This window comes from Budorcas taxicolor, chromosome 5 (genome assembly GCF_023091745.1).
Source record: "Budorcas taxicolor isolate Tak-1 chromosome 5, Takin1.1, whole genome shotgun sequence".
NCBI lineage: Eukaryota > Metazoa > Chordata > Mammalia > Artiodactyla > Bovidae > Budorcas > Budorcas taxicolor.
This window is the reverse complement of record NC_068914.1, coordinates 125890591-125909109: the sequence shown is the minus strand read 5'-3', so window position 1 is coordinate 125909109 and position 18519 is coordinate 125890591. Positions and strand designations below refer to the sequence as shown.

At 41.9% G+C, this 18519-nt stretch overlaps 2 protein-coding genes across 4 annotated transcripts in view; one reads left to right on the top strand and one right to left on the bottom strand.

Moving 5' to 3' along the window:
* PPFIBP1 (PPFIA binding protein 1) overlaps positions 1 to 18519 on the top strand; it is a 199401-nt gene that overhangs the window by 71104 nt on the left and 109778 nt on the right. The gene's annotated exons all lie outside the window — the stretch shown is intronic.
* C5H12orf71 (chromosome 5 C12orf71 homolog) lies at positions 15964 to 17441 on the bottom strand. The gene is made up of 2 exons (XM_052640609.1): positions 16935 to 17441; positions 15964 to 16266 (listed from the first exon to the last, which is right to left on the bottom strand). The coding sequence occupies exons 1-2, from the start codon at positions 17439 to 17441 to the stop codon at positions 15964 to 15966; spliced, it is 810 nt and encodes a 269-aa protein (XP_052496569.1).

Sequence of the window (18519 nt, the reverse complement as noted above, 5' to 3'; positions counted from 1 at the left end):
ACTGTTGTGACTGACGTAAAGTTATGTGAGTATATATAAATTCACTTTCACACTCGCATTTACTTTAACCAACTTTCATACACTTGCTTTATTCATTAAAGGATATTTATGTTAAACAACATAAATAAATATTCAAGACACTGTATATGGCATAACTGGATTATGGAAACTGCGTTGGCTTTATCTCATGTATATATGTAAATTCTCAGTTCTCTCATTACAGTCCCACAGTTGGGTGTGTCACAGATTTGAGTTTGTTTTGTTGTTCCACATGTTGAAGAAATTATATGTTAAAAATTATATTTGAAAATGAAACACTGGATTCAATTGAATTAATAAGAATCCTAAATAGTGTTATCACTATTAACTTTTAAGTAATACTCAAAATAATTGCTTTTAGGTTTTGAGCTCTATGTTCTTATACCCAAGGGTTCTTATTGTTCAGTCCCTAAGTCGTGTCTGACTCTTTGCGACCCCAGGGACTGCAGCATGTGAGGCTTTCCTAACCTTCACTATCTCCTGGTGTTTACTCAAACTCATATCCATTGAGTTTGTGATGTCATCCAACCATCTCATCCTCTGTCACCACCTTCTCTTCCTGCCTTCAATCTTTCCTAGCATCAGGGTCTTTTCTAATGAGTCAGCTCTTCACATCAGGTGGCCAAGTATTGGAGCTTCCGCTTCAGCATCCGTCCTTCCAGTGAATATTCAGGGTTGATTTCCTATAGGATTAACTGGTTTGATCTCCTTGTAGCCCAAGCAACTTTCAAGAGTTCTCCAGCACCACAATTTGAAAGCATGAATTTTTGGGAACTCAACCTTCTTTATGGTCCAAGTCTCACATCCGTACACCCAGGCATATGCTAATAGCTGATGCAGGAGGACATATAGGAAATATTTAAAGTAAACTGAGAACTTTGGAATATTTGTGCTTTGACCCATTTAGTTGTTCTGGCAAATGGCAAACGAAATACCATTTGCCTAGTGTGCAGGCAACACCCTGGTCTCTCTGATGTAATCACGGGTGATGGTGGTGAAAGCTCTCTGGTTATACTAGCCTTGAGGCTGAATAGACCAAGTACAGGAATGAGGTGGGGGCTCATCAAAGCCTCTTCATCAGGCGGAGGAAGGCTCTGGGAATGTGCAGGTCATTCCTCAGGCTTCCCATGGGATCATTCTACCTGTTCGTGCAGTGGTTTCTAAGAGGCGATTTGCAGCCACTGAGGCACTGTCCTTTCCCAGAGAACTTCCCCTTTTGTGCTCTCTGTCTGTACCCTTCTTCCAGTCTCTATCATTTTATTTATTCATTTTTCTTTTGCCTGTGCTGGGTCTTCATTGCTTGTGGCAAGTAGGGGCTACTGTGCATTGCGGTGCACAGGCTTCTCATTGTAGTGGCTTATCTTGTTGTGGAACACAGGCTCTCGGCATGGAGGCTTCAGTAGTTGTGGTGCATGGGCTTAGTTGCCCCGAGGCATGTCGAATCCTCCTGGACCAGGGATCAAATCTGTGTCCCCTGCGTTGGCAGGTGAACTCTTAACCTCTGGACCACCAGGAAAGGTCCCTATCACTTTAATTATTACGGGAAATTTGAAGTTTTCTAACTCCTGACTACATATTTTGGACCAGATATTCCTTATTCTAGACAATTTGTACTAAACATTCTGAAAATACTACTTGGACATGACTATCTTGTTCAGAGTCCTGTGTCACATATGTGGTTTTGTCTTGTGCTTCTTTGATTCCTCATAGCCTGAGATAATACATAAATAAATTTGTTCATTAAATTTACGGAAGCTTTTCCTTTCCATTTTTCTTCCCTCTAGTAATCTCTCCCTGTCTCGTGAAGTATCTAAGATCAGCTTTGCAATCAAATGGAGATTTAGTTGGGCTGTTAGAATCCCTTAAGCATCCCTGAGTGTGAGCGTGAATAGATGGAGTTCAAGGGCTGCTCGAAGTTCTTGTCTGAACTGGCTGAAGTCATAGTCATCTATTTATCCTTGGTTGTTCCTTTTCCCTTCACCTCTTGGGAAACTGGTGGTCAGTGCCTTTGACTTTCTCTCTCCTTAATCCAGATGTGCAAGAGGGTAACTGTTAACAGAGAGAAGGAAATGTTTACGTATTTAAATAACCAATATGTAGGGGGCATGTGTGCAGGCTTGCGCATGCACAGGCTCTGTAACTGCAAGGTGGTGTCTGTTTCTCTTAAGTCGCCATGCATATCCACAGATGATGAGGAGGCCCTAGCATCTATAATGGCACTCAGGTGTGTATTTTCATCAGTGTTTTAAGGAGGAATTAGGTTGGTGGGAGTTCTAACTCTTAGTGGATCTATGGCTTAAAATTATGATATTTTCACTGATATATTTAAAGTGGATAACCAACAAGGACCATGGAACTCTGCTCAATTTGATGTGGCAGTCTGGATGGAAGTGGAATTTGGGGGAAAATAGATACAAGTTTATGTATCTTATGGCTGAGTCCCTTTGCTGTTCACCTGAAACTATCACAACATTGCTAGTGAGCTATACCCCAATACAAAATAAAAATAAATAAAATTGTGATGTTTTGGGGAAACCTGGGTTCTGGCACCAGAATTTCAGTTAGCCAGGATCTCCATTGCTTTGAGAGTAAAGTGAGATAAGTATTTTCAGTCATTCTTAAATCCATTACTTAGTAGTAGCTCAGGGCTTTGTGCTGAAGTTAAAGCTCCAATACTTTGGCCACCTGATGTGATGAGCCGACTCATTGGAAAAGACCCTGATTCTGGGAAAGACTGAAGGAAAAGGAGAAGAGTGCGGCAGAGAATGAGATGGTTGGACAGCATCACTGACTCAGTGGATGCGTTTGAGCAAGCTCTGGGAGCTAGTGAAGGACTGGGAAGTCTGGCATGCTGCAGTCCCTGGGGTTGCAGAGAGTCCGGCATGACTTAGGGACTGAACAACAACAAACACAGGACTTTGTGCATCAGAATCACAGAACTGAAGTTGGATCCTCAGGATGTGTTCAGTGTTCCTTACATACTATAATGGTGGCCTCTCCCAGAGATGCCCCAACCAAGAGGCGACTTAAATTAGGGGTGTGGCAGTTCACAGCCACTGTAGCAGGAGCCATTTAGTCTTCAGGCAAAAAGAAAGTGTTCTATCTCCTTTCAAATATTACATTGCATTCAGAGTTTGAAATAGCCTTGACAGTTTCCTGTGGCCATTACCTTGAACCGAGGTGTAATGCCTTGCTGATAACTGACTCCCAAGTTTGGTACAATAATTGTGTTTGTTGTCTGTGTTTTAAGTTTGTATATCTAAATACATGTTGTTATACCATCATCTTTTCTTGTTTGTATGTTCGTCTTTACTTTATTCTCTTACCTTCGTAGTAGTAATTATGCTTGGCTTTGGATACTTGTGCCATTTGATACTGTGATATTAAGAGATTTTAAAAGAAAAGGTCATCAGCTGTCTTTCTGGGCTATTCTGGGCATTTTGTACTATATTTATTTTGGGCCCAGCTTTTCTTGCCCTTGGTTTTTGATTAGCTGTTCCTCTTCCTTGCCTTGGCCTCTCATCTTGCCTGGAAGCGTTTCAAGAGATCTGTTTGGATGACTGTTTTGTTTAACAGATAAACACTACCTCAACCTTGGGAGAGAGTCAAGATGACAGGATGGAACTCTCCATTAATGCTTCTGGATCTAAGGCATGAAATCCCTGGAGCAGAGAGTCCGGCCTCTTAGTATAGTACACTCATGTCGGGAAATTGTTTCATGCTTTGAGATTAGCTTTTACAAGGGAAATGTGGGATTCTGGGGCATTCTCAAAAGTTTTGCATAATTTGGTGGGACTTAAAGTGTCTTACTGTTTATAAATTAAAGAATGATAATTTGACTAAAAAAGTGGGCTTTTTGGTTCTTCAGGGTCTAAATTGATCTTAGCTGAGGTCTGGCACAGACCACTCCTTTCAGGGAGCTTTCACTAAGATTATTGGGGTTCTCAAAAAACCAAGTATTGTATAAAGCAGAAAATAAATGGTGTTCAAGGAGTATCAGGCCATTAAGCATAAGACGTCTCCCAAGAGAAAACGGTAATGCCTCCAATACCCATTTACTTTGACCTTCTTTGAGAGACTGTGTCTGAGTGACTCTTCAGGGACAGAAAAAAACAACTAATTCTACTGAAGTGTTACAATACCCAGAAAGTGGTTTCTTTTTTCTTTTTTGCCATTTTTTAAAAAAATTGAAATACAGTTGACATACAATAACGTTCGTTTTAGATGTACTTACAAGATGGTTTGACATGTGCATACATTATGAAATGATCAATGGACATGAACTTGGGCAGACTCCGGGAGATAGTGAAGGACGGGGAAGCCTGGTGTGCTGCAGTCCATGGGGTTGCAAAGAATCGGACACAACTGAGCAGTTGACCAACAGCAGCAACAGTGAAACGCTCACCATGATAAGTCTGGGAACCATCTGTCCCCACGGTTGTTATAACACCATTGACCATAATTCCTTATGCTCTGTGTTACATCCCCATGACTTACTTGTTGTATAACTGGAGGTTTGTACCTGTCAATCCCCTTCACCTATTTCACCCACCTCCACATCCTCCTTGCTCTGACAGCCAGCCATTCATTCTCTTTGAATCTGTATTCATTTTGTTTGTTTGTTTTTTAGGTTCAACATATAAGTGAGATTATGTGATATTTGACTTTTTTCACTCGGTAGAAAGTGATTTCTGCTTCCTCACTTTGTGGTCTTACTGAATCCTCAGGAGGTAGAGCTGGAAAAAAAAAAAAAAAACAGTGTGTTATGGCTGGTTCTTTGCACTGAAAATCCAGCTGATTCTTGTGATTTGTAGTAGTTACTGTCTGTAAAATTGCCAGAACTCTGAAATAGTGCTTACTGAGGCATTGCTCCTAGCGGATACACAGGCTTAGGTTCCTGTGAGCTTCTGTCACAGTGTTTTCCCAACTGACCAATGCATAACCTTGTTTCTGTTGCAAGGGACCTTATTTCATGTTGTTGATACATTAACATTGAACTCATGATGAACAGCACTGTAACTCATGCTTGAACGAAACTTATGTGACACGTGCATTTTCTGTCCCAGGCTCATCACAGCTTTTCTTGGATTTAGAAATGCTGAAGTGCTTGGGAACCGTCTTAAACACTGAAATCACCAACCAAAAGCATGTGAGTGTGAAACATGACACGGGATAGATCATGGAACACTTACTTAGTTTTTTTTGGCCACACCATGTGGTATGTGGGACCCTAGTACCCTGACCAGGGATCAAACCTGTGTCCCCATCAGTGGAAGCTTGGAGTCTCAACCACTGAACTGCCAGGGAAGTCCCTGGGACACTTATTTGTAGTGGGAGAGCTGAGCTGAAACAAGAAGGCAGAGCATTGCCTTGTTAAGCCTCAGCTGGGACTGCGCACATGGGCACTTAAATTTTTTGCTGCTCTGTGTATGGCCATGAACAACAGCAGAAGCACCATTGATAATGGTTTTGGGGTTACAAATAAATTTTAGCTAGTGGAAAATTCATAAACATCTACTCTATAATATAAGCAAAATAATCCCAGATATTGTAGCAGGAATCTCCTTCAGCTCAGCTTTATAGCTCATGTAGAAAGCCAGTCATTCAAGGTAAAAATGTATTTCAAGTTGGTGCTATAACCAATATCCAGAACACATTTTTTAAATAGCGTCATGTAAAAGTGAAAAAGTGAAAGTGTTAGTCGCTCAGTCATGTCCTACTCTGCTTAACCCATGGACCATGCTCACCATGCTCCTCTGTCCATGGAAATCTCCAGGCAAGAATACTGGAGTGGGTTGCCATTTCCTTCTCCAGGGGATATTCCCGACTCAAGGGTCAAACCTAGGTTTGACCGGCATTACTGGCAAATTCTTTACCATCTGACCCATCAGGTCATCCCAGCTTCAAGTAAAATGAAGGCTAATTAGTAACTCCTTTTGTTGACTATAAACGACAGTTAACTCTTCTGATGCACTTTGAACATCCTGTAGAATAGGAACAACGTCTTGTGTATCCTCCTGTTCCTGGCATGAAGGGTAATGCCAACACATAGTGGCACCTCAGTAAGTGAATGAATAATAAACAAATGAAAGAGCCAGGAGAAATCTGTTCCATGGTGCCTGGGTGCCTGAGGACACAATAGGAATCTAATGCATCATTTCAGCTTAGATAATTTCCTGTCCATTAACTCATGTAAATGCTTATTAACCATCAGAGAGAGTAGTGTTTTGGATCTGGTGTAGCATGGAGGGCATCATAGCTGGGCCTGAGGATGGAACAGGAGTACCACCAACCATTTTGAGAAAACTACTAAAAAGAGCTGGAACTGCATTGGACTTCTTCCATCTCACCATGGAGCTAGGCTGGCAGCATTTTTTTCTCTAATATTCCTGACACCAACTTCTCTCCACTTTAACCTCACTCCCACACTGCTGTTATTAGAAACCTCTCTCTAGGTCATGGATTTGATCATGTCAGTCTCTTGCTTCAAGAACTCCTTTCTCCCCTAAGAACCAGTTCAAAGCTCCTTAGTAACCTGGCTCCATCCCTCTACCTCAGACTTCAGACTCTTACCATTGCACCCATGCTCAAGCTAAACTGGACCCATCCCTGGAACCCAGCCATGCCTTTTAGGATTTACAGTCGTTGCATAGTGTTGTCTGCTCCTTCACCCAGCTCTTGCTTTCAGCCCTAGCTCAAATTACAGCCCCTGTGCTATGTCTGGCAAGATACCAGTCTCTCCCTAAGTAGACTCACATGTTAATGTTCAGTAAACATATTTGAATGAGTCAGTGCATCTAAATATTATGCAGAACAGTGGTCCCCAACTTTCTCGAACCAGGGACTGATTTGGTGAAAGAGAACTTTTCCAGGGAGCAGGGGTTGGGGTGAGGGGTGGTTTGAGGATGATTCAAGTGTATTACTTTTATTGTGCACTTTATTTCTAATCTAATGCTTCTGCTGATCTGAAGAGAGGTACCAGTCCTCAGGCTAGAGGTTGAGAACCCCTGATCTAGAGAAAATAGGAAGCTTTGAAATGTCTTTAAAGCAAAAAGGAGAGGCTAGACCTCAGTTTCTACTAAGGCAAGTAAAAAGCTGTGGCTGCCTTTTTGTTAAGTTGCTTTGTCTGTTGTACAGAACTGAGCTTTTCCACTCAGGAAACACCTACACTTGGCCACACTCCACAGCCCCCAATATAAACATCCAGGGACTAGACTTGATTAAAGTAGAAGCAAGTGAAATTTTATGTGTGCAGAAGTTACATTCAATTTCAGATATTATCTGTTTCAATTATTTCCTGCAGATTAGCCATTTCAAATATTCCAAATATTTATCGTGGAGCTACTATATATTAGAAACTTGGCCAGGGGCTTTGACACATGAAAAAGATAAGTAGAACGCAGGGACTTTTGTCTAGTGGGATGAAAACCATAGAAGCACATTTCTGTAAAACAGGATAAATTGTACACTTACTGCAGGTAGTGATGGTAGCACAAAAGAAGGTGAGACTTATTTTCAACCTGTTCAGTTCCATAGAAGAGCTTGGATTTAATGTGAGCCTTAAAGGGTACATTTGGGAGTAGGTAGGTAGCAGGGTAGACTGAAGGAAGAGCATGGTTAGAGCGGTTCCAAGGGGAGGGAACCATGTGAACAAAGGCACTGAGGCAGGAAAGTACAGGGAGCAATGGCAGGGATAAGTACAGGGACAAGTAGGGCAGGGAACGCGGGGGTGAGGGAGGAGCATTGTTAACCGAGACTGGGAGAGCACATCACAATCTGGCGGAAAGAAACGTAATGGCAGTGTGCTTGGACTTAATGCTGTAGTCGTTAGGACCCATGCACAGTTTTAAAACAAAGGAAATATAAGACAGCAAGAGCAGCTGCTAAAATTTGTCAACATTTACTAGGTGTCAGGCACTTTTACTTAATCCTTACTGTAGCACTTTGAGATGAGTACTGTTAGTATCACATTTTATAGATCGAATGGAAAACCCAGAGAATTTAAGTAACTTTCCCAGGATCTACCACAAATAAGTGGTGGACCTGGGACTTGAAGCCTGCAAGTTTTATTTAAGAACTTGGTTGTGAACCTGAATGTGTAGGGTTTAGGCAGTCTCTGAACTTTCTCAGTTGTTTGCAAAGTGTTTAGTATATATGAATGTGTGTGTTTGTTTAAGAGAACATCTAAAGCTTTAATCATATGAAAAGTATGTTCCATAAAAGGTTAATTAAGAAAGACTATGGTAGCCCTCTCTTTTGCTCTCTATAGTCCCTCAGGATGTTCATTATATGGTGACTTTAGGCTTATGTTGCTTCTTACATTGGAAGAAGCAGAAGAATATAGCACCAGTCAAAATGAAACGTCACAGCATATATAAGAATTGTTATTATAGTGTTATAAGTGGCAAGCTCTTCTTGATCTGTGAGAAACATGGAAAATGCTCAAGAAGTTCTTTGAAGAGTAAACATGAGCTATCCAGATCATAAAACTTATGATAATTTTTAAAAGAGTTTTTTGATGTGGACCATTTCTTAAAATCTTCATTGAATTTGTTACAATATTGCTTCTGCTTTATGTTGGTCTTTTGGCCATGAGGCATGTGGGATCTTAGCTCACCAGCCAGGGATAGAATGCACACCCCCAGCTTTGGAAGGCGAAGTCTTAACCACTGGACTGCCAGAGAAGTCCAAAATTTGTGATAATTTGAAGGCAGAAAGCCTGGGTCTCCATTAGACAAACATCATTCTTACAAAAGCTAAATAAACTCCTGAAATTTGAAATGTTTTTGAAAAATGCCTAGATGCTAATCTTCTTCAACTGTTCCAGTTTGTTTTTTCACAGTTAGAGGGACTTAGGGGATGAATATGTATTAACCTATGAGACTGTAAATTCCTTGTAGCTAGTAGTAAATTCAAAGGCAGGTGTCCGGATGAATGAATCCACATTAAAGAATTGCCCAGTTTATATCACTTGAGAAATCAGACTATTACCTAAGTTTTGTTTAGAGTGAAAAATACTAATGATTTAAATATGTACATCTTTAAGATGTTCAAGCTGGTTTTAGAAAAGGCAGAAGAACCAGAGATCAAATTGCCAACATCTGCTGGATCATGGAAAAAGCAAGAGAGTTCCAGAAAAACATCTATTTCTGCTTTATTGACTACGCCAAAGCCTTTCACTGTGTGGATCACAATAAACTGTAGAAAATTCTGAAAGAAATGAGAATACCAGACCACCTGACCTGCCTCTTGAGAAACCTATATTCAGGTCAGGAGGCAACAGTTAGAACTGGACATGGAACAACAGACTGGTTCCAAATAGGAAAAGGAGTCCGTCAAGGCTGTATATTGTCACCCTGCTTATTTAACTTCTGTGCAGAGTACATCATGAGAAACGGTGGGCTGGAAGAAGCACAAGTGGAATCAAGATTGCCGGGAGAAATATCATTCACCTCAGATATGCAGATGACACCACCCTTATGGCAGAAAGTGAAGAGGAACTAAAAAGCCGCTTGATGAAAGTAAAAGAAGAGAGTGAAAAAGTTGGCTTAAAGCTCAACATTCAGAAAACGAAGATCATGGCATCTGGTCCCATCACTTCATGGGAAATAGATGGGGAAACAGTGGAAACAGTGTCAGACTTTATTTTGGGGGGCTCCAAAATCACTGCAGATGGTGACTGCAGCCATGAAATTAAAAGACGCTTACTCCTTGGAAGAAAAGATGACCAACCTAGATAGCATATTCAAAAGCAGAGACATTACTTTGCCAACAAAGGTCCATCTAGTCAAGGCTATGGTTTTTCCAGTGGTCGTGTATGGATGTGAGGGTTGGACTGTGAAGAAAGCTGAGTGCCGAAGAATTGATGCTTTTGAGCTGTGGTGTTGGAGAAGACTCTTGAGAGTCCCTTGGACTGCAAGGAGATCCAGCCAGTCCATTCTGAAGGAGATCAGCCCTGGGATTTCTTTGGAAGGAATGATGCTGAAGCTGAAACTCCAGTACTTTGGCCACCTCATGCGAAGAGTTGACTCATTGGAAAAGACTCTGATGCTGGGAGGTATTGGGGGCAGGAGGAGAAGGTGACGACCCAGGATGCGATGGCTGGATGGCATCATGGACTCGATGGATGTGAGTCTGAGTGAACTCCGGGAGTTGGTGATATACAGGGAGGCCTGGCATGCTGCGGTTCATGGGGTCGCAAAGAGTCGGACATGACTGAGTGACTGAAGTGAACTGAACTGAAGATGTTACTATCACTGATAACTTAGATGGTAAAGAATCTGCCTGTAATGGAGGAGACCTGGGGTTCAATCCCTGGGTCAGGAAGATCCTTTGGAGAAGGAAATAGAAACTCACTCCAGTATTGTTGCCTGGAGAATCCCATGGACAGAGGATCCTGGTGTTCTACAATCCATGGGGTTGCAAAGAGTCAGACACCACTGAGCAACTAACACATCACACAGGCACAGCAAATATGATACTTTAGTAACAGAGATCTGGATTCCCTACTTACTGGATTTTTTTTTTTTAATGTTTTTTCCCATCTTTGTTTTAACGTTCTCTATTTTATATTTTTTTTCCTGAACTGCTTGAAAGTGTTTAATATACAGCCCCCATTCAGATTTCTCCAATGATTAAAAAATATCTTTTATCATAGTTTTGTAGATTTGGAGGATTCAATAAGGATGGTAAATAGCAACTGGTTGTCAGATCTCTTTTTGTCTTTTTTGAATTATCTTGTCTCCCTCCCTCTTTTGTTTTTTCTTGTTTTGTATTTCATGATGTTAACATGTTTGAAAAGTCTAAAACATTTGTCTCAAAGTATATCTTTCAATACGGGTTCATCTGACTGTTGGTTTCCTAATGATTAGATTAAGATTCAACAGTGCTAGGAAGAATACACCGCTTCTCTTTACAAAGTATATGATAGTGGTTAGGCTGGATTTAATCACTGGATTAAGTTGGTGTTCACTGGACCTCTCATTGTACAAGTACCTAATCCCCTTAATAAGTTATCTATCAGGTAATCCTTCAGGACCATGTATATATTTTGTTCCCTGACACTCGGTCATTCATCCAGTGTTTTTAACATTCATCTTGAATCTTTATGCGAATCAGTGACCAGGTTGGTGGTTGCAATATGGTAAGTAAGTAAGTAAGTAAAGTCACTGAGTTGTGTCCGACTCTTTGTGACCCCATGGACTGCAGCCCACCAGGCTCCTCCGTCCATGGTATTCTCCAGGCAAGAATACTGGAGTGGGTTGCCATTTCCTTCTCCAGGGGATCTTCCCGACCCAGGGATCGAACCCGGGTCTCCCACATTGGAGGCAGACGCTTTAACCTCTGAGCCACCAGGGAAGTCCACTAACTGAATTTTTGAAAGTTACTTTACTAAAGAAAATTTCTCCTTTTTACCCCCATCCCTGTTTGGAAAAAATCTAGACCCCACAGACAGGTGGCAGAGGAGCCGACAAAAGTGAAACTCAGGAACAACTGTCCAAACACATATTATTACTTTCAGTGTCAGAAGTGTTTTATTTTCTGAGTGGATGTATAGGAAGAAAGTTCTAGAAAAGAGAGAGAAAGAGAAGTGTGTCTTTTAGTTTGGGGGATTTGTCCTTAAAGTAATAAATCTTTGTTGGTGCAGATGAAGAACAGCAAAACAAATCACCTTTCTGATTTCCTTCTAGACTGAGAGCATTCAATTAATAATGAGATGAATTTTCTTTTTTTTTTTTTGAGTTCTTTTTATTTTATTTTAATTTTTATTTTTACTTTATTTTACTTTACAATACTGTATTGGTTTTGCCATACATTGACATGAATCCACCACGGGTGTACATGCGATCCCAAACATGAACCCCCCTCCCACCTCCCTCCCTACAACATCCCTCTGGGTCATCCCCGTGCACCATAATGAGATGAATTTTCATTCAACAGCCACAATCTGAAAAGATATTTCATGTCTGCCTTCCTATCTGAAAATATTGTTTATAAATAGTTCTTTAAAGGTACGTTAGTTGAAATCAAATGGGCATCTCAACCATGAAATTCCTGTGAAAGGTAGATAGTAAAAAGAATTGTTTAGGAGGGGGGATTCCTTGATCTAGACTTAGAATTCTTTCAAGAATTATCCTAAAGCATTATACCTCCCCTGCTCATGACCAGCTCACTCAGTGACTTGGTGTTATCTGATGAGGATCTCATTTCACTTTTGAAAGCAAAGTGTTGTTCTCTTTGTTGAGGTAGTAAGAGGAGGCAGGAAAAGATTGACTCTGGACATTGCAATTGAAACCCCTGCTCCCCACGCTGCCCCGGCCATCTTGAGATTAGCAGGTACCCTGAATGCAGTATCAGTTCTCTTGTTTGCAGTTCATGATGAAAAGACCTGTTTTTGAAGCTTGTTAACTATCCCTCCTGCCTAGACAAAACTATTCTTGAATACTGGGGTCATTACCAGAACTCTATGAATTCAGTTATAATTTGCTTTGTTTTTCTTTTCATTGTTTTGTAAGAGGATTTTGTACATTATTGTTGTGATCAGGTAGACCTTGGACCCCTTGCTCCCTTTGAGCATTTTCATGTTATGTTCTTGAAGTCTGGAAAAGTGATTTGCCCCTATTTTGCTGGTATGGTATGATCACATACTTTTTTCTCTTGTTGAGATCTTGCTGAGTGAGAAATTGGTGTGGCATGAGGTGGTCTGTGAAATTTACTTTAACCAATCCTAATTCTGTGTTTGGAGACAGCTGAATACTCCTTACATTTGTTTGATAATTTCTTACCCTGCATGCTGGATTGTATTACTGTGTTGTTACAGAGTCTAGAATATGAATAAGGCAAAACCTTGCTAATTCAAGCATCTGAACTTTATCACAAAACTGAGACGTTCACTTGAAGAAATTAGATTAGCACATTGCCTGGCAAGCACAGTCATTCTCCTTGAGTCTTGAGGTTTCTGCAGAGCTGGAGTCGCTCCATGACCATGCCAAATTTGCTCTCAGTTCTCTTGCCTTGTGGTAGTCTCCTCCAGCCCCAGTCTGTTGGATACAACACAGAGCAGAGAACCTGGTCCTGGTTTGGCATGCAACTAAGAGCTTCGTAGCATATTTGACACTATAATAAATGAGGAGGTACTGAAATATTTCCTGTTTTTAAACACTTTGACTTACTTTCTAAGATGTAGCAGAACAATCTCAAAGAATATTTGGAATTACAATTTTTATAAAGAATATTTATTATTTAGGCTTGTAAAGTACATTGAGTCATAGAGGTGAGTTCATACTTGTCAAACAGGTTTATACAACACTAATTATTAGAATAAACACTAATATATTGGAAATAAACACTAATATGTTGGAAATCTTCCGAATGAACAGGGCTACTTTTTAATGTGGGCAATCTTATAGTAGTTCACTTGGGGTGAGTTTTCCTCAGAGGTTGACTTATTTAATAAAGAATTGAACAGACAGTAAGAGTGGTTACAAGTTCCATGATGGTAGGAGTTGTCATCTTTCTTTTAGGTGTATTCTAGTGTCTCATCTAAGGCAACAGTAAGGCTCCATATATATTTGTTGAATTAAATTTTCAAATTAATGTTGCTAAGTCACTTCAGTCGTGTCCGACTCTGCAACCCCATAGATGACAGCCCACCAGGCTCTCCCATCCCTGGGATCCTCCAGGCAAAAACACTGGAGTGGGTTGCCATTTCCATTTCCAATGCATGAAAGTGAAAAGTGAAAGTGAAGTCACTCAGTTGTGTCTGACTTAGCGACCCCATGAACTGCAGCCTACCAGGCTCCTCCATCCATGGGATGTTCCAGTCAAGAGTACGGAGTGGGGTGCTATTGCCTTCTCCGTCAAATTAATAATAGTTGCTAAATTCTTCTGGCCTTAGTTTTTCTAGTCTGTAGGTCACCACCTCCCCTGACCTTCTGCAGATTGCCATTTCCTCTTCTTCCTGTCACCCCCAACCCTCCTTTCCTACTCTTGATCCTGCTGACCAGTAACTTTTTTTACTTAAGGAATAGGAAGTCTAAGCTATTGTGTTTCATTAAAAAAAAAATATATATGTAGGAAAAAAAAGAGAAATAGAATATATTCAAATCTTAAAATGATTATATAGAGATAGAGCACTCTATAGCAGACTCTGTTAAGATCTTGCAGTAAAAACCAAAACCTGGTGCTTGTCTTCAAGAGGTCAGAGTCTAAAATAGTCATATCAAGAGAGCTGAAACATACAAGCCATGGTGTGAAGGTGGGGACTGGGGGACAGCTTAAGTAAAGTTGTCAACTGCAAGAATCACTTTTGGCCTCTTAGCAACCCTGGAGCAGTGTCTTTAAGGATGAGTGCCTCAGACAATGGGGGACTTGAGAAGGCATTGCGGGAATTCTCCAGAAAGTGGAGAAGGTAATTCTGTGTTTGTGTGTTGGCTCTTGTGAGAGAAGGAAGACTGTTGTTCTGTTGGGGAATTTGGTGAGTGTAGATTAAAAGATCTGGGAAAAGAAAAGGGCAGTCATTGTCAGTGCCCGTGGATGTGGTGGATGTGCCATGGCTTGAGAAGGAGGGGCAAAGTCTGCTCCTGGAAGGAAGTGAATGAAATTCATGGGATAATGAACTCAAAGTCTTGGTGAAGTCAGGAAGCAGCTGAAGGTGAAGGAGGGCATTCATATGAGCTAGTTGAATTGGGAAATTTTCTCAGAGGTAGATAAAGTGAGGAGTCAGCTGTGCAGAGACTCAGGGTGTAACCATGGACATAGATTGCTAAAAATGCACTATTCTTTGATTTCTTCATTCCCATGGTACTTTCTTTCCTGGGACAACACCCTTGCCAGTGTCGGTCATGTATAACCTGCCAGGGTTGCACACTTTAACTCCATGCCAATTTGTAAAGTCCTCCATTTTAGACTAACCATATTTGTGAATCAAAGAATCTCATATGTGAAACCTTTTAAAATCAACCTACCTGTGTTGAATTGGTTATTTAGTATTCAAGGTCCGTTTAGTCAAGGCTATGGTTTTTCCTGTGGTCATGTATAGATGTGAGAGTTGGACTGTGAAGAAGGCTGAGTGCTGAAGAATTGATGCGTTTGAACTGTGGTGTTGGAGAAGACTCTTGAGAGTCCCTTGGACTGCAAGGAGATCCAACCAGTCCATTCTGAAGGAGATCAACCCTGGGATTTCTTTGGAAGGAATGATGCTGAAGCTGAAGCTCCAGTACTTTGGCCACCTCATGCGAAGAGTTGACTCATTGGAAAAAACTCTGATGCTGGGAGGGATTGGGGGCAGGAGGAGAAGGGGACGACCCAGGATGAGATGGCTGGATGGCATCACTGACTCGATGGACGTGAGTCTGAGTGAACTCCGGGAGTTGGTGATGGACAGGGAGGCCTGGCGTGCTGCGATTTATGGGGTCACAGAGTCGGACACAACTGAGCGACTGAACTGAACTGAATGGACCATGTGCATACTCTTACTTGCCATAACCCTTTATAGTCATGTGTTTACATGGCTTTATTTCTTAAATAATAAGTCAGCTGGAGGCTTCCTTGGTAGCCTAGTGGTTAAGAATCCACCTTGCAATACAAGGGACATTGGTTCGATCCCTGGCCTGGGAAGATCCCACATACTGCTGGGCAACTAAGCTATTGAGACTGTGCCCTTAGACTCCATGAACCACAACTACTGAGCCTACATGCAGCAATTACTGAAGCCTGTGTTCCCTAGAGCCCATGCTCTGAAACAAGAGAAGCCACCGCAGTGAAAAGCCCCCACTCACCACAACTACAGAAAGCCCTTGTAAAGCAATGAAGACTCAGGGCAGCCATAAATAAATAAATAAATAAATTCTTTAAAAGAATATATATTTTGTTTATTGGGGAAAACAACTTGTGGGGATTGTAGAATAGGGACTATCAAAAAGTTTAAAAATCTGGTGGTATGGGGTATCCTAATTCGAAGGATTCTTGAGGTTGGATTCTCTTGCTTCTGCGAGAGAATCTTTTCTTTTGTACCAGTTCACGGGGGTGCTCAGTGGCCTCCTTGGGGTCCTCTCTCCCCAAAAGTGAGGAGCGGACTTGGGGCCTTAGCCAGCGGAAGACCCACCCGAACTTCAGACACGAGAGGGCTGTGCTGGAGTGAGTGTCCTCCTTCTCTGGTGGACCTGATAAGACTGAGGAGATCTCTGCAATATCTGTCCCTTGGCTGCCAGTTGCCTCGCTTATTATCTGCCAAGAAGACAAATGTTAGATGTTGTGTAACCTGGACGACAGTGGGGCCAGTATATGTCCATTTAGGGAGCTCAGATCCTTCAGCTGGCTTCCCTGGTGGATCAGATGGTAAAGAATCTGCCTGCAGCACAGGAGACCTGGCTTTGATCCCTGGATCAGGAAGATCCCCTGTTGAAGGGAATGGCTACCCACTACTCCAGTATTCTTACCTGAAAAATCCCATGGACAGAGGAGCCTGGGAGGCTACAGTCCATGGGAGTCACAAAGAGTCAGATGTGACTGAATGACTAACACACAACCCAGCTATATGTGCTCAGTTTCAGTGCTCATTCACACACACACACACACACACACACACACTCGTATTTTGGTCATAATTGTTGTCTTTACATTGCTACCCTCTTCTCTGTCTCAGGACTCCTCAGTATTTTGCCTTCCCCTCTGCTCTGTCCCTTCTATAGTGGGGAGTAATGCTCCATGCGTTCCCACCTGGACCCTCCACCAGGCCCATCCTGTGCTTGCCTGTGAGGTACCTCTCTGCTCACCTTAGCAAGCTCCTGGTTCTGAAGCCTTGGAAGAATCTCTGGAAACTGGTTGACATCTTCATTTTCTAGTGGGTGGAGCTTGGCCAAGTCTTGACAGCTACCATATTCTTGATGACTAGCCTGAGCCATACCTGGAAGGGAGCTGCTAGGCAGCTGGGAGTCTTCCTCCTGAGCAGATTCAGGGAACACAGAGTCATCATCTTTGTCATCTTTCTGGTTCTCTAGAAATTTCTCAAGCTTTTGCACAAGACCATCCAGTTTGCTGAGAGTCATCTGTGTCTTCTCTTTGGGGTGCTTGTCTTTGTTGTCTCCACTTGGGTCACAGTTAGCAGTCGAGTCTGAATTGTTAGAGGTCACGTCAACATCCCAGGCCAGGGTGATGCTGAGTTTGCAGAACTGCTCTGGGCCATCCTGTATTTGGTCTCGTCTCGCCAGGCGCCTCCCTGTGTTTTCAGTCCACCATGACCCTTGGATAGGAGGGACAAAGTGGACTGAAGAACCTTCAGAAGATGAATCTTCGCAGGAGAGGGTGTCCTCACAGGGGAAATAGCCCACAGAGAGACTCAGGTTTGATTCAGAACTGCTGGAGAATGAGTGCACCATGGAGTTCAGAGGCTCAAATCTCATGTCTCCCTCATCCCAGGGATCTTCAAAAGAGAAAATCTAAGTGGGACTGGGGAGAAGAGGAGGGTAATATGGTACTTACCCAATAACATTATCCGTTCTTTTTTCTACTTGAAACTATCCCACTCTGAGAGAAGTTCATCTGTTTTACAATCTCCAATGAAGAACAAAAGAGGCAGCCCTCTCCCTTTAAAAACCTGCTCTATGCAATCTTCTCCACTAAGCATCTTCATTGGATGCCTCCTATCATCTATGACTACAGTTGAAAAAACTTGTATCGTAAAAGAAAAATGATCATGCTGTGAAATTTGAAAAATATAAAAAAGTGTGAAGTTGAAAATAAATATGCTTGTGATTCCCCTGTCCAGAGATAATGATAATCATCATGAAAACACTTTGGTGGATTTCCTTATAATCTTTTCTTTTTATTTATATGTACTTACGTGTATACAACAGTATATATATGTGTGTATATATATATGTACCATCATGTGTATATGCAGATATGAAAGTCACATCAGTTGAAACTGAGATGATTATGTTTTATGGCACAACGTGAAAGTAGCTCAGTCCTGTCCGACTCTTTGCTTCCCTGAGGACTATACAGTCCATGGAATTTTCCAGGCCAGAATACTGAAGTGGGTAGCCTTTCCCCTTTCCAGGGAATCTTCCCAACCCAGGGATTGAACCCAGGTCTCCTGCACTGCGGGCCGACTGGACTGCAAGTGGATCAAACCAGTCTATCCTAAAGGAAATCAGTCCTGAATATTCATTGGAAGGACTCATGCTGAAGCTCCAATACTTTGGCCACATGATGCAAAGAACTGACTCACTGGAAAACTGACTAACCCTGATGCTGGGAAAAATTGAAGGCAGGAGGAGAAGGGGACGACAGAGGATGGGATGATTGGATGGCATCACCGACTTGATAGACATGAATTTGAGCAAGCTCTGGGAGTTGGTGATGGACAGGGATGCCTGGCGTGCTGCAGTCCACGGGGTTGCCAAGAGTCGGACACGACTGGGCAACTGAACTGACTGAACTGATGGCACAACCTACATTAAACGTGTATATGGCTAT